The 14,170-nt window shown below is 39.9% G+C and overlaps 1 protein-coding gene across 1 annotated transcript in view; it reads left to right on the forward strand.

Annotated features, from left to right (window-relative positions):
- SLC7A6 (solute carrier family 7 member 6) overlaps window positions 1–14,170 on the forward strand; it is a 34,506-nt gene that overhangs the window by 14,711 nt on the left and 5,625 nt on the right. Inside the window, exons 4-6 of the mRNA XM_077310786.1 lie at window positions 2,073–2,217; window positions 3,148–3,271; window positions 13,129–13,232. Coding sequence (XP_077166901.1) covers window positions 2,073–2,217; window positions 3,148–3,271; window positions 13,129–13,232 — 373 coding nt within the window. The remainder of the gene's footprint in view (window positions 1–2,072; window positions 2,218–3,147; window positions 3,272–13,128; window positions 13,233–14,170) is intronic.

Here is a 14,170-nt window from a genome sequence, read left to right on the forward strand (position 1 = left end):
ACAGTTGAAAAAAGTCTTCTTGTTTCTGCTGGTAGAGTGGGAATTGTAGTGTAGTGATATATCCCTTTTTGTATAACCAGCTATTCAGAAATTAAAAATTATTTGATATGACGTTCGTAGCAAGAACTTACAGTGCAATTGTAAGTTGATCTGTTGAGAAATCTTGCTTACATCTGTTCAGTAGGGCTTATTCCCGAAAGAGTTTTGTTAGGATAGTACTGTCAGCATCTCAGGTTTTGATTAAGAACATAGCTACTTGATCATTTCCTTTTATACCACTTGTGCCTCTTGTAATTTATGTCCAATGTTTCATAGCTAGCTTCAAAACTTCAACATTGGATTAACCCAAATTAACAAATGATATGAAACCTCATTGTCCACAGCTGATCACCTTAATGGTCCATAGAACAATTCTGACTCTCATTGTGGATTTTGGGCTGGGTCCAAACCCTCAGCTTGCTCATAATTTTTTTTTATTAAATGCTTTAGATTGGTGTAATTTTAACCTGCATGCTTAGAAGGTAATCGGTGAGATTGGAAAGATCACACATGTATATGATAGAGGTGATAGATTTTGCTCCTTTGGGTTTATACTCCTTGATTCCTGCAAGGAAGGGATTTCTCCATATTTTAAGAAATGTCATTTAGGGCAGGGTAGTCAACCTGTGGTCCTCCAGATGTCCATGGACTACAATTCCCATGAGCCCCTGCCAGGAAACACTGGCAGGGGCTCATGGGGATTGTAGTCCATGGACATCTGGAGGACCACAGGTTGACTACCTCTGATTTAGGGGGTCTGTTGGTAGTTACCTACCACCATGGATGAACATCAGAAAAAGAGGGTGATTTCTTAATCTGAAGTCCTAAAACCTGTCATGAAAGTTTTGGTCCCCTTAGGTTTGGGATGTTGTCATTAACCTTTCCAGAGGAAGGTTGAGGGCTTTAGTGATGTTTGGCTTTGTGTTGTTCCTTGGTTCTATAATAAGATGAGCTTTTTGATTTCTCCCTATTTGTGAAATGCTTAGATTTTTAAACCCATGTTTTTAATATTTTGTGTGCCATTAAAAACAATGAGAATGCAAGGAAAATATGAGCTAATTAAATCCGGGACTTAATAGCAAAATTGGAATGCTATAACCAGGAGTTAACTATGTATGTTTTTAAATGGTATTTTTAAAAATACATATTGTAATATTCAGGGTTATTCCATATACATCAACAAGAGATCACAGCAAGTCAGTTGTGTTGGCTTTGATTTGAATTTCAAGTCCGTATAGTGCTTGCTTATAAGCCAGCCTCTGTTGACTTTTTAATGAGTTGGCTGTGCGGTGAATTGGATTTCCTTAGCTGTTGAGCAAAACTGAAGTTGACCTTTTCACTTTGCAAGGAAAATTTAAAGGAGAAAAAATGAGGCAGCAGAATGAGGGGTTGGCGGTACCACTGTATCCCTACTGTAAAGGTAAAAGTATCCTCTGTGCAAACACCGGGTCATGTGATGCCTTCCAGCGTTTTCATGGCAGACTCAATACAGGGTGGTTTGCCAGTGCCTTCCCCAGTGATTACCGTTTACCCCCCAGCAAGCTGGGTGCTCATTTTACCGACCTCGGAAGGATGGAAGGCTGAGTCAACCTTGAGCCGGCTGCTGGGATTGAACTCCCAGCCTGATGGGCAGACAGCTTCAGACAGCATTTCTGCTGCCTTACCACCCTGCACCAAAAGAGGCTCTTTCCCTACTGATGGGGATGCTATTTTTAATGCTCTCCCCTAAAACATTTTGCAGCAGAAAAGTAGGGCATCAGTGAAAGAGTATCTAGTTTTCTTCTTGCCCAGTGGTTGGTTTGTATCTTCATGAATTAATTTGAAGGGAGCATTTTTTTTATAAATGAGATGTTGTGCTTGTAGTTTGATATGGTACATTCTATTTTCCCTCTTATTCTACTGCCTGTGTAGATCAGATTTCTGCTTCCCACCATCAAGGAGCTTTTGATCTTGGGTTATGCATCCTTATGTAAATAACTTGATTTTGTCTATGCCAATATTGTTGATTCCTGTGTTCTTCCTTTTGCACACAGGATACTCACAACACTTTCAGGATTCTTTTGAGGGATCATCTTGGAACCTTGGGGGCATTTCTCTTGCACTTTACTCTGCCTTGTTCTCATACTCAGGTTGGGACACCCTTAATTTTGTAACTGAAGAAATAAAAAATCCAGAAAGGTAAAAGTTCTAAAGGAACTATTTCATTAAATTAAGTTTTCAGGTATCGCATAAGGGCCTGTCACTAACAAGCTTGTCCTGAGTTGACAGGGAATTTGATCTCAGTAGCTAAATAAATATTTTACACTGACATTAACAACTTAGAGCTAACATTTATAGAGAGCAGCCTACAGACTAAGGAAGACTAATCAAGAAAAGCTGGGCTGCCTGCAGCAAATTGCTTGACAACACTGGATGTGTTGTGTTTTATGATTTTTTATATTTAACTCATATTAATTCATATTAGCATGTAGATGACTGCTATACACAGTTTTACTAGCAAAGTTCCCCTAGCATTTTTAGAGTTTTAGAGTATGTTGAAAGGTTCATAACTCATCACAGAGCCTTTTAGTAGTTAACTCAATAGTTCTGTGAAAGAGGAGATTACCCAAATACAAACAGCATAATTTTTTTCTGCCACATTCTATTATATAGAAGATGTATCCTTGATGTACCAGTTTACATAGACTTTTGCACAATTGAACACTCTTCCTTTTTAAAATAAAAATTTACCCTGCACATAGAAATCTAATGGGTTGGCATGGTTGGAAGGGTTCTGACATTGTCTACTTCCTACTCTCTGACAATCTAGCTTTCTAGCTGAAGGAAGAGTGTTTTTATCCTCTACCTCTGTGTAAAGGAACATGTCATTGTCTGCAGTCAAAGTCAACTGCTCTGGCATAGCTTTACTATCTCAGTAGAATAAAGCCCTGTTACTGTTTGAATAGAAGGCTTAACTTACACCTGTGGCTTTAATCAATTTGTGCTTAATTCAATCCAAATACGATTATAAATAGATGACTACCCAAATTTCAAGAATGCATTATTCAAAGGAACACATTTTTCTTGCATCATTACCACCTCTAAGCTGTTTTTCTTTCATTTAACCAGGAACCTGCCACTGGCGATTGCTGTTTCTATGCCAATTGTGACAATTATCTACATTTTGACCAATGTAGCTTACTACACAGTGCTGGATATTAATGCTATACTTTCTAGTGATGCGGTGGCAGTGGTAAGTCGGATATTTTTCTATATTTTCTGTGTGATAAGGATGTACTTCTTGGGTCAGCTTATCAAATCTGATCTATATGGGATTCTTGCTGAAGCTAAGTTGTGCCAATTTCTGCTTGGTGACCTGACTGCCTTTTGACTTTTTCCAGCCTACTTGGATCAATATATCTTTCATGCATTGCTGAATAGGCACAAATATGCAGCAAGTAACCTAGATAAGCAGCAAATAACCTGTGCATTTCCTCCAGGTTCAATAGCTTCCCTACAGACTGAAACACAGCTTATGCAGAATTAGTAGTGCTGGCCTTGTCAATATATGAAGCAACCTTCTACTGTGTCAGACTATTGGTCTGTCAGGAAGACTAGTGGCTACTTGAATTAGCAGTGGCTTTCTAGGGTCTCAGGTGGAACTCTTTCATATTGTCTACTACCTGAGCCTTTCCCCCCCAAAATGGAAAAGCTGGTGGCTGAATTGGTGACTTTCTGCTTGCAAAGCAGGTGCTCTGCCACTGAGCCACAGCCCCACCCCTGATAGAGATTGACAAAGTTGGCTATTTGGTGAGGTTCACGACAGTTTACGGGCTCACCAAGATAAGTGTTGCTGTATCTTGTAGCAGAGGAGATTCTAAAGTGAACTTTCCCTTGTGAAGCACTGTCTAAGTTGGAAGGGGCATGTGTAGCTTCTGATTGACCCTGTGCAAAGTGAACAGTGCATCAGAGACCATGCAGTAAGACTGTAACCTCAGCAGTAGAATGTCATATTTGGCAAAAGCAATAGCCAGGTTGAAAATGGCTGTCTCATCTGGCATTGGACTCTCAATGGGCTGCAGCATAAGCTGTCATGGCAGGCTGACTTGGATGAGGAAGCAGGAACTCACTGTCGGCACCTTGCCTTGAGCCCCTCAAAAAACTAATTTCTGCACCCTTGTAGATGTTTACTTCTTAAAGGTATTTTGCAAATTGTCAGTGAATGCCAAAAGAGGGTGTTCGAATGATATTCCTGTTTTTTATTCCATTGTTATTGTGCATTGTCATGTTGAAATATGTTGGAAAAAGACTAGTTATCTTATCTTTTATCTGTTTACTTACCTAGGTGTTGACATGCCTAATGTTTGAACTTATCGATCTCAAGCTGATAGGTTACATCATCTCTGCTTTCTAGTCCCACTAAAAGTGTTGTGAAGTGTAGAACTCTGTTACATTAAAGGTTAGCATTTTATCCAAGTTTTTTCAAATAAATTTTGAAGGCCTGTGATCTTTTACATTAGGTAATGTTAACACAGAAGCAGATATTCATAAGCATGCTTTAAGCCTTGTACTGTTCTCATAATAAGGACTTTAAAAAAAGTTCTTTAATACTTTTATTCCTGTCATGTTGATTGGGGCAAACTTGGGTTGGTTAAAATTTGTATCCTATTTTTTTCTTCAAGGAGCTTAGGAAATGGTGCTTCATTTTGGTAAATGCAGTGTGAAGTATATCAGCCTGAGAGAAAGGGGGAAAGGATTTCTGTTTTCCATGTTCAACCCCACTTTGCAACTGTGCCACACCTGCTCTTCCAGTTGTAGACAACTGGCTTCAATCTGTATTTGCGCGCTAATGCCAGCATTAGAGTTTGTTAGAATTTCCATTGAAATTCGCGGGAGCTAGATGTTCCAGGAGACATGACTGCCACCAAAAACAATGGTTTTGTCTCTTCCTCTGTTGATAACATGTAAGCAAAACAAGATCCATCCACTTGCCTCATTGTTAACTGATTGTGGGGTAGAGAGGAGCTGGGACTCTAATGACGCATCATGTTGTGCTTTTTGGATTTTTGTTGTGAGTTTCAGGGAGAGAACGAGGTGAAGATGCAAGGAGCTATTTTCAGTGGTAAACACAGAGCTCCTGCAATGTGACTATAATCTTTAAAAAGTTTAACATATTAAACATGAATCTACTGAGATGAAAGGGAGAAAAGATCAAATTCAGAAGGTCCTTTAACTGACTCCTTTTTCTCTTTAGTGTATCAGGTTGTAAAGTGAATGTCTGGGATCTTTATCTTGCTATCTTTGTATTTACGAGCATGGTTTCTTATGATCTATTATAGTGAATACGTTTCACATATGGTTCCTCATATAATTTCCTTTGTGCCATTACTTCGGAATACCTCTTCTTTCCCTTCCACCTTTTTTAATAGTAACTATCTGGTTACTCAGAATTGTGAGTTTTTGTGTAAATAATCATAGGAAGATTTGGGAAGTTAGTAGAAACCAGGCATTCCTAATGGCTGTATCTCAAAGACCCCTTCACTGTACAGCTGTGTGGGGGTATTCAAAATGGCATTTGATGAGAGCCCTCCTACCTTGTTCTTGCATTTCCAGGTCCTCTCCTCCACTTCCAAATTTGGGTGTACAAGGTGCCTCACCCCCTCCCAAAGTGGGAAGGGAGGAGAAGGGGAAGGCCCCGGCCATTCAAACCTTGGCCAGCTCCTCTTCTCTCAGTCGCCTCTCTTCTTCGTTTTTTCATCATTGGTGAATGGAGCTAGAGTTGAGGTGAATCTTTCTGGGAGTGGTGGGGGTGGGAGAAAGGGGGGCCTTCCCCAGCCCATAGATTTATTGGCTGGTGGGCGGGACAGGAGAGAAAGCCCTTCTCCAGCCATCTGGTCAGCGGGGCTGGCAGGCAGGCAGCATTGCTGGGCTGCTCAGGTCCTTGGCTGGTGGACAGGCTGAGGGAAAGAGGCCTCTAGGTTGGCAATTCGTTTCTAGTGATATGTCACTTCCAAGGGGATAGAAGAAGAAGGGGATAGAAGAAGAAGGGGATAGCAGAGACATCGCTGATAGCAGCTGACATCGCTTCCTTGTACATTGAAGCCCGAAAAACATTTCAGCTATACCTCCACCATCTGCCAGCAGAGAATTAGATGGTGATTTTCACAGATTTTCACCATCACACAATGCATACCCCATGGAATCCCCAGTCTTTCTACTAGAAAGTACTATTAGCAGCAAATCAGCACTTTAAGAGTAGCAACTCCCCAAAGGTAGATTATAGTGTGGCTGCAAGCACATCATATATAGATTAATAGTGTGGTTGCAAGCACATCATGGATGGGCCATAAGGAGCATACACACTTCAAGGGACATAGTAGACTGTGGCAGGAATGGATAGGCAGAAAAGTTTGCAACCTCAAATGGCATTGTGCTTTAAATCAGTTCCACCTCAGGGGTGCTGCCTACAAGAAGCTCTGTGTATATGTGTGTATATATATATGTATATGTATACATATATACATATATGTATACACACATGCCCCATTTTCTCCCTATATTGTACTTCTGATGTTTTCATCTTGCAATCATTGTGTACCCAATACATTTGTCACTCCACCAAACAATGTCCTAGTTTAATCTTCCTCCCTCTTGGCTTTCCTTGAAGTCATCTTAAACAGCCTTTCCCTGCTTGCAAAACATACCGGCTTCCCAGTTCAGAGACATCTGTTTTCCTCCTCTCCTCCTTCAAAGAGTTTCAGGATAGAACAGTTTCTTGATTGGGTATTGCATTTGGGAGCAAGACAAATCTTGCCTGGTAGTCCTTTATATAATAAACCTGTTCTGATTCAGGAGATAAAGAAACCTCATAACTAGAATGTGTGACTCTTATTTGGATCTGATAAAAATTTTATTGCAACATTCATTCATTCATTCATTCATTCATTCATTCATTCATTCATTCATTCATTCATTCATTCATTCATTCATTCATTCATTCATTCATTCATTCATTCATTCATTCATTCATTCATTCATTCATTCATTCATTCCATTTGTTTCCTGCCACCACTCCCAGACTGGCTGGCTTGTGGTGGGTTACAGAGTAAAAACGCCAGCAGTAAAACCCCAATTAAAACCCTCCCTGACAGCAAAACTACTAAAACTCCCAGCCGTCTCCTCCCATCAGGTCAACAAACCATGATGCGCCACAGAAGATGTTAGCCTGGTAGATTGGCTATGCCAAGGAGGGGCTCACAGATCTTCCCTGCACTGGCCTCAACCAAATGCCTGGTGGAAGAGCTCCATTTTGCAGACCCTTGCAGAACTGTACAAGCTCTGATAGGGCCCTCAGTTCTTTCAAATGCTCATTCCGCCAGGTCATGGCCAGGACTGAAAAGGCCCTGGCTCTGGTTAAGGGAACCCGCCCTTCTCGCAGACAAGTTTTTGACTAGTAACATGGGTCATTTTACAACCTGATTCTGTGAGTATTTCTTCAGAATAAAGACTAGGGACAAAATATACATTAGCCTATTTAAGGATATGCTACAAGTCCTATCAAACCAGGTGCGCAATTGGATTTTCATATTAAAAGCTTCCAGTGGTTTCTTTCTTTTTTTTCAACCAAGAGAAGCATTTTAATGCATTAATTAACACAAACACAAAATAATGGATTACATCAGGGGTAGTCAACCTGTGGTCCTCCAGACGCTCACGGACCACAAGAAAAGCTTCCAGTGAATTCTGAATGAATTCTCGTATATCTGTATCACATTAATTTCCACACTTGGGGGGAGATGGATGGGGCCAGCAACAACTGGGAAAGTGTCAGCCATTAATTATTAATGTAGACTGTTTTATTTCTCCCATATTTTTGTGAACCACAACTGAACTTGAGGGGACTGATTGGCAGTTTTAGCAAAGAATTATCATATGGCATCATAGGGCTTAATCTGGATGTTGTGACACAATTTACTAATTTACCATAATTACCTTTTGCCTTATATCTCCACTGTTACGATGGTTGTTCATTAGTCTGAGGAAGAGTGCTTGCACTCAAAAGCTCATGCGCTGAATAAATCTTTGTTGGTCTTAAAGGTGCTATTGGACTCTATTTTTGTTGTGCTACTTCAGACCAACACGGCTACCCACTTGAATCCATTCATTGAGGAAACTTTAGTTTAGTCCAGCAGGGTAAATAGCAGCTCCCTGAGGCTGTTTCAGAATGGAAAAACAAGGTAGGGAGAAAGTTAAGCGTTTTATTCCTGTATTCTCTGGTCCTGATCAAAGCACACTGATGCATGCCTAAGAATAAAATTTTGGCATGGAATTCCCGTTGCACGTTTAATTTGACAGGACTCAGGCCAGATCTGTAAACAGGATAATAACAGGCAATAAAATTACATTCCTGATTTTTAAGAAGAGGAAACCCAGAAATATGGCCATAATCTGGAGATGCTGAAATAAATCATGGCAAGGTAGGAGAGCAGCAGACTGCTGGGCAGAAATCTAGAAAGGTCACTAAGGGAATTTTCTGTTTAGGACAGAAAAAGAATGAATAGAAAATAAGGTGACCTGGAGAATTTTGTGTATGTCTAATGAGAGACAACACTAAACTTTTATGTGGACTGGGTTACCTCATGAGTATATCATGGTGTGGGCTAAATGGTTATGGAACCTGGAGGTATTGGCTCACAATCTGCCAAAGCCAGTGTGTTGGAGAAGTAGATGTTTTGCCATTGTCTTCTCAAGGTCTTGCCAGGTTCCAAAACTAATTAAATGACAAAAGTTCTCAGGCTTTATAGACAAATAAGGTCTGTAAAAATTGTGGCTGTAGACAAGGATCAGTGGAATTTTCAAACAAACAGTCAGCCTGTACTGGGAAAATAGGAGGTGGGGGAGGAAAGTTATGTTTCCTCTTTGGAAAACTTGAAAGGAGAACCAGGCCTGCTGACCAAGTGTTTTCCTCTGGCAGTTTCTGTGAGATTTGTCTCCTGAAAAATGTTTGCTTGAAAGATCTCTTGTCCTAAGATGTTTTTTCACCTTCTTTTAGGACAGGGCAGTTTCCCAGTTTTGTCTGATATTTGTGTTCATGTAGTTTACATGAAACCAAAGTCTTTTTGTTCTGTACTTTTCAAATTACATTTTTGGTAAAATTGTCCATTCTAATGGAAATGCTGCACATTTTTTTTTTTTTTTTGGTGGGGGAATAGTAAAAACATATGTGTGTTTGTGTCCCAACAATTTGCTCCTGATTTATGGCAATCTTTTGGGTGAATGACCCCCGGAACAGAACACAGATCGAGCAAGTGGAAAGCCATGACTTCCTATATTGAGACCATCCATCTCATGTTAGGTCTTCTTCTACTGCCTTTGACATTTCCTAGCATTATTGTCTCTTCCTGTGAGTCTTGTTATGATGCGACCAAAATATGACAACCTCAGTTTAGTCATTTGTGGGGAGCTGTTAGTAGGTGGCAGCAAGGGGAGCGTATTGACCACACTCATTTGGGAGAAAATGATCCTTTAGATCAGGGGTAGTCAAACTGCGGCCCTCCAGATGTCCATGGACTACAATTCCCAGGAGCCCCCTGCCAGCATTTGCTGGCAGGGGGCTTCTGGGAATTGTAGTCCATGGACATCTGGAGGGCCGCAGTTTGACTACCCCTGCTTTAGATATATGAGTCCTAGGCTGTAAGAGCTATGTAGAGCAACTCAGGTTACATCTTGAAACAAGTTTCTTAAAATGGTGTTCTGTTTGACCATTCTCTTGAGGCTAACCTAGGACAGCATCTCATTTCTCAGTAAGCATTTCAAGTTCAGGCGGCCGACTGTAACCCACTGGCGTCTTGCGCTTTTGCTTCCGTTTCATTAATTGTCAGTCTGGTGACTTGGGTTTCTGCTGAATTCAAAATTACAGATGTTTGTGCTGATCTTTGATTTAATTTTTCTAATTGGGAGAGTTGGGAGGAGGGATTTAACAAGACTTCCTTCTTAATCCACTTAAGGCAAAAAAACATTCCTTGGCTGCAGTTCAGGAGAAGCTATGCCCCTGTGCTTTCTCAAACTGCAGTGCAAATGATTTAAACCTTTTAATGATTCTTGCTCTTCAGAATTTCTCAGAAGACGCCTTGGGAAGGGCGTGTTAAAAATTAAATATTATTATTATTATTATTCATGAACCAGTTTTATGTGTGGACCAGTTCATAACTGTGCTTGTCAAGAACTTAATGAATGTCTGTGGAGCTTTCGTTTGGGGGTAAAATAAAGATCTGATTTCCTTTATGATAAAAAGAAGATGGAATACAAGAAGATGGAACATGATAGTTTCTAACTGATCTAGGAGTGAAAGTAGGATAATGTGTACAGCAGAAAGATAAATGTACAGTGCACAGTGCACAGTGCTATAGTTCACATTCATCCTGCCTTTATAAAGGCCGTTTTGTTATGTTATAGCCTTATTACCTTTATTAAAATGAACTGCTGAGCAATTCTGTTTTAGAAAAAGAAGAGTTGGTTTGTATACCCCACTTTTCACTATCTGAAGGAGTCTCAAAGCTGCTTACAATCACCTTCCCTGCAACAGAAACCCTGTGAAGTAGGTGAGTCTGAGAGCTCTAAGAACTGTGACTGGCCCAAGGTCACCCAGCTGGCTTCATTTCAGGAATCAAACCCGGCTCTGCAGAGTACAGACTGCTGCTCTTAACCACTACACCATGTTGGGTTTCCGAGTTTGCTGAATGGCTGAGTGGAAGGATGTCTTTCATTGGATGAAGGACACCTTTGGATCCAACCCCATGTAGAAAAATGGCCAACACAATTGCTACCGATATAACTTCTTTTCTTAGGGTTCTTATTCCAACAATTATTGTTTCCTAACTTGAGATATTTCATGGCTCTGCCTCAGCCCATTGTTGGACATAGAAAGAACAAAGTGTTCATTGGCAAAAGCACTTATGCTAGGATTGGTCAGTGGAGTAAGGAAACCAGGCTGACAAAGAACACGATGGTTAGCTATGATCAAAATGGACACTGGTCAGAACATTACACAACTAAAAGAAGTGGTGCAAAGTTGGAAATCGTGGCGGAAGTTGTGCCATAGGATCACCTAGAGTTGGACTCGACTGAATGGCTAACATCACATCATCAATGTAGACTGTGTTAGAACATCACTGTGCTCTGTTGCTTACATGTTATAGGTACTGGTAGAGTGGTAAATATGTTAAAGACACTGGAGAAAGAAATGTGCAGTAGTAAAGTTCTTGATTATTAAAACTGGTACGGTCATTGTTGTACTCAGAATTGTGTCAGCTAGTGTCGTGAACCAAGAATTTCTAACTTATTTTGGTGAATGAATCAAATAAATGTTGACTTGCATACTCAAACCCTTGAGTTTTAGATGAAATCCTATTTGCTCATACTACAGAATTTGTGATATCTGTGGCTGGTACCCATAGAGTGTCCTGTGGATGCTAGTTGGAGATCACTGCTCTAGCAATTTCAAATGCATTATTGATCACTGATTGCCTCATTGGGGAAGTTGACATATAGCAAAATTGGTACACTTGCCCACTCAGGCAAAAATGCTTCCCTGATTCTGCTGCAGGCAAGAAAATTGGGGGGCAGGGAGAGGCTTAAGCTCTTTCTTACCACGTGCCCTGGTGCTGCTAATATAAATTGGACCCATGTGTGCTTGGGAGAAATGGAACTCAGAGACTACATCTGTTATATGTATCCAGGAACAGTGCATCCTGTTGTCAGACCCTTAGTCTTGTGTAAACCATAATTACATTTCAAGAACCATTTGAACTTGACAGGAGGTGTAAGACTAACCTTTGAAGCTCCTTCCCTGTGATGCAGACCTTGATGCTGTGACAGTGTTATCATTTGAGGGAAAGAAAGCCTTGTAGGAGTCTAAAACCGGAGTAACTGTCTGATGGTGCAGTGTGAATCCTATGTTTTCAGTACATATGAGGATAGTTTGCCTCTTCCAGGTGTTGATGAAAGAGTGGGGGACTTCATCCCCTCCCTACTGCTGCCTCTTGACCTATGTGGTTATTGGTCCATGCAGATTCTGCAACCCTGGCAAACAGTTGCTGGGGGAAGGAGAACAAGAGAAAGAGCCCTGATCTCCTTGCGTTCTCACATTGCAGGATCCAGTACACTTTTATTTACTGCAAAAATGGCTCAGTGTTACTTCTTTGGTTTGTAGCTTTATAATCACCATCTTGTATATATTAAACTGAGCAAGGAATTCTCGGCGCTTATGTGACCTGCTGAAATCCACAGACCCCCATTTCAAATTCAATAGTCGCCGTAAAATTATGCTAACTCTTCCTGCAGTAGGTTAGTGCAAATAAAATGGCATGAGAATACATATTCCTTTTTCTTCTCATCTTTCCCTTCCTGGGTCTTGTATTATATCTGCATTTAAAGAAACTAAGGATTCCTTATATCCATCTTTTCCAAATCCAATAATGCTTTCACCTTTTGTTTCATAAAGAATCCTTGCATTAAGCATAGCTTGAATAAATGTAGACGTATTACGAAGCCATAACACCAGGATGGGGGGGGCGGGAAGGAAAATTATGGGCGTGGGCAGGGGATGGATATGTCTGTGTTCAGAGAGAAAGACAGACTGTTTCTATGCTATTTTAATTTAGATTAGGCAAATACCTGCCTGATGCCCAGCATGGTAGTTGTGGGAATAGATGATTGAACCAGGGGAAAAAAAGATTCCCTTTGACTTATAGAGAACTTTAGAATTTTTAAAAATACTTTTCCCATCCCCATTTTTCTTGGAACCAGGCTGCTTTATTATGTTATTATAATGTATGTTTCAGTTTATGGCTAAGATGAGGCAGAGAAACAGATGCATTTAGCTAACTTGGTTGTGCACTGAGTTTCCTAATAATAAATAGAACTCTGAAATTCAACGTGACATCAGTTGCATGTCTCAAAATGTTCTTCAGCTATAATGGTGGATTGCTTGATTTTTAAAAAATGTATTAGTCCTGATGTTTTTGTTATGTTTTGAATTCATGTTCATTTTGTGTTTTTTGGGAGGAGAGGACCTATTCTAACTGTTCCCCCCCCCCCTCTTTTAATTAGACATTTGCTGAGCAAGTGTTTGGAGTATTCAGCTGGTTCATCCCAATTGCTGTTGCCTTCTCTTGTTTTGGTGGACTCAATGCTTCTATTTTAGCATCATCTAGGTAAGAGACTTTTAATATTAGTTTTTTAAACTCAAGTTTGTGCCCCCCCTCCCAACAAAAATTATTTGCGTCTACAGTTTGGCTAAACTGAGACTTAAGTGGTACTTTTTTCTGCAAGTTTACTTGCAGCTCCTTCTGTTTTTGTTTTTATTGTTTCCTTTTGCAGACTATTTCAGCTAGTTGTGGAAAAGTAATCTGCATATTTTAAAAGTCTGCATCTTTTTTGGTATTAATATTTTTTTCAGTATTCATAAAGTTTTAGGAAAGCATAATGGAGACAAATGGGTGTGTGGGAGGATTGAAAATAACATTAGGAGCAGAAAACTGATTTGGAATGATGGGACTGGGTGGGGTAGTCAAGGAATTGCGAAGTCTCAGGACAGTTATTTATTGTAAACTATTGTTTGCCCTGTAATCTGAGTTCCCTAAAAATATGATCTTAAGGGATCTTTAAAAAATGAACAGTACTTTCCTACAAGCTCTGGCAATGCTATGAAAAATTTCATAACTGAACTACAGGGCTTAAAAAAAAGTTTATTATATCTTGCTCTTCCAAAAAATCCTTATGAAACACTCTCTGGTTGGGAATAAATGTGAAATGTAAGGCAGTGTGGATATTGTGTTGTATGAAGAGAAATTCTAAAAGGTGTATTCTGTAGCATATTGGATTATGGGCATTCCAAGAGCTTCAGAATTCAGAACCTGGAGTTGTACTGCATATTTACTCATTTGCTGCATGCATTTCTGTTCCTATCCACTACCTTAGGCTTTTACAAATAATAGTTTTGATAATTTTAGCATGAAAACTTGTACTTTGATCTCTCACAGTGATTGTTATAAACTTAATTAGTATGAACTAACTACTTTCATTTTCCAATAGAGAAAACCTGTGATATGTTGTTTAAACTCTATTGGTTACATTCTCTTTCTGCAGGCAC

Source organism: Paroedura picta, chromosome 14, assembly GCF_049243985.1.
Source record: "Paroedura picta isolate Pp20150507F chromosome 14, Ppicta_v3.0, whole genome shotgun sequence".
Taxonomy (NCBI): domain Eukaryota; kingdom Metazoa; phylum Chordata; class Lepidosauria; order Squamata; family Gekkonidae; genus Paroedura; species Paroedura picta.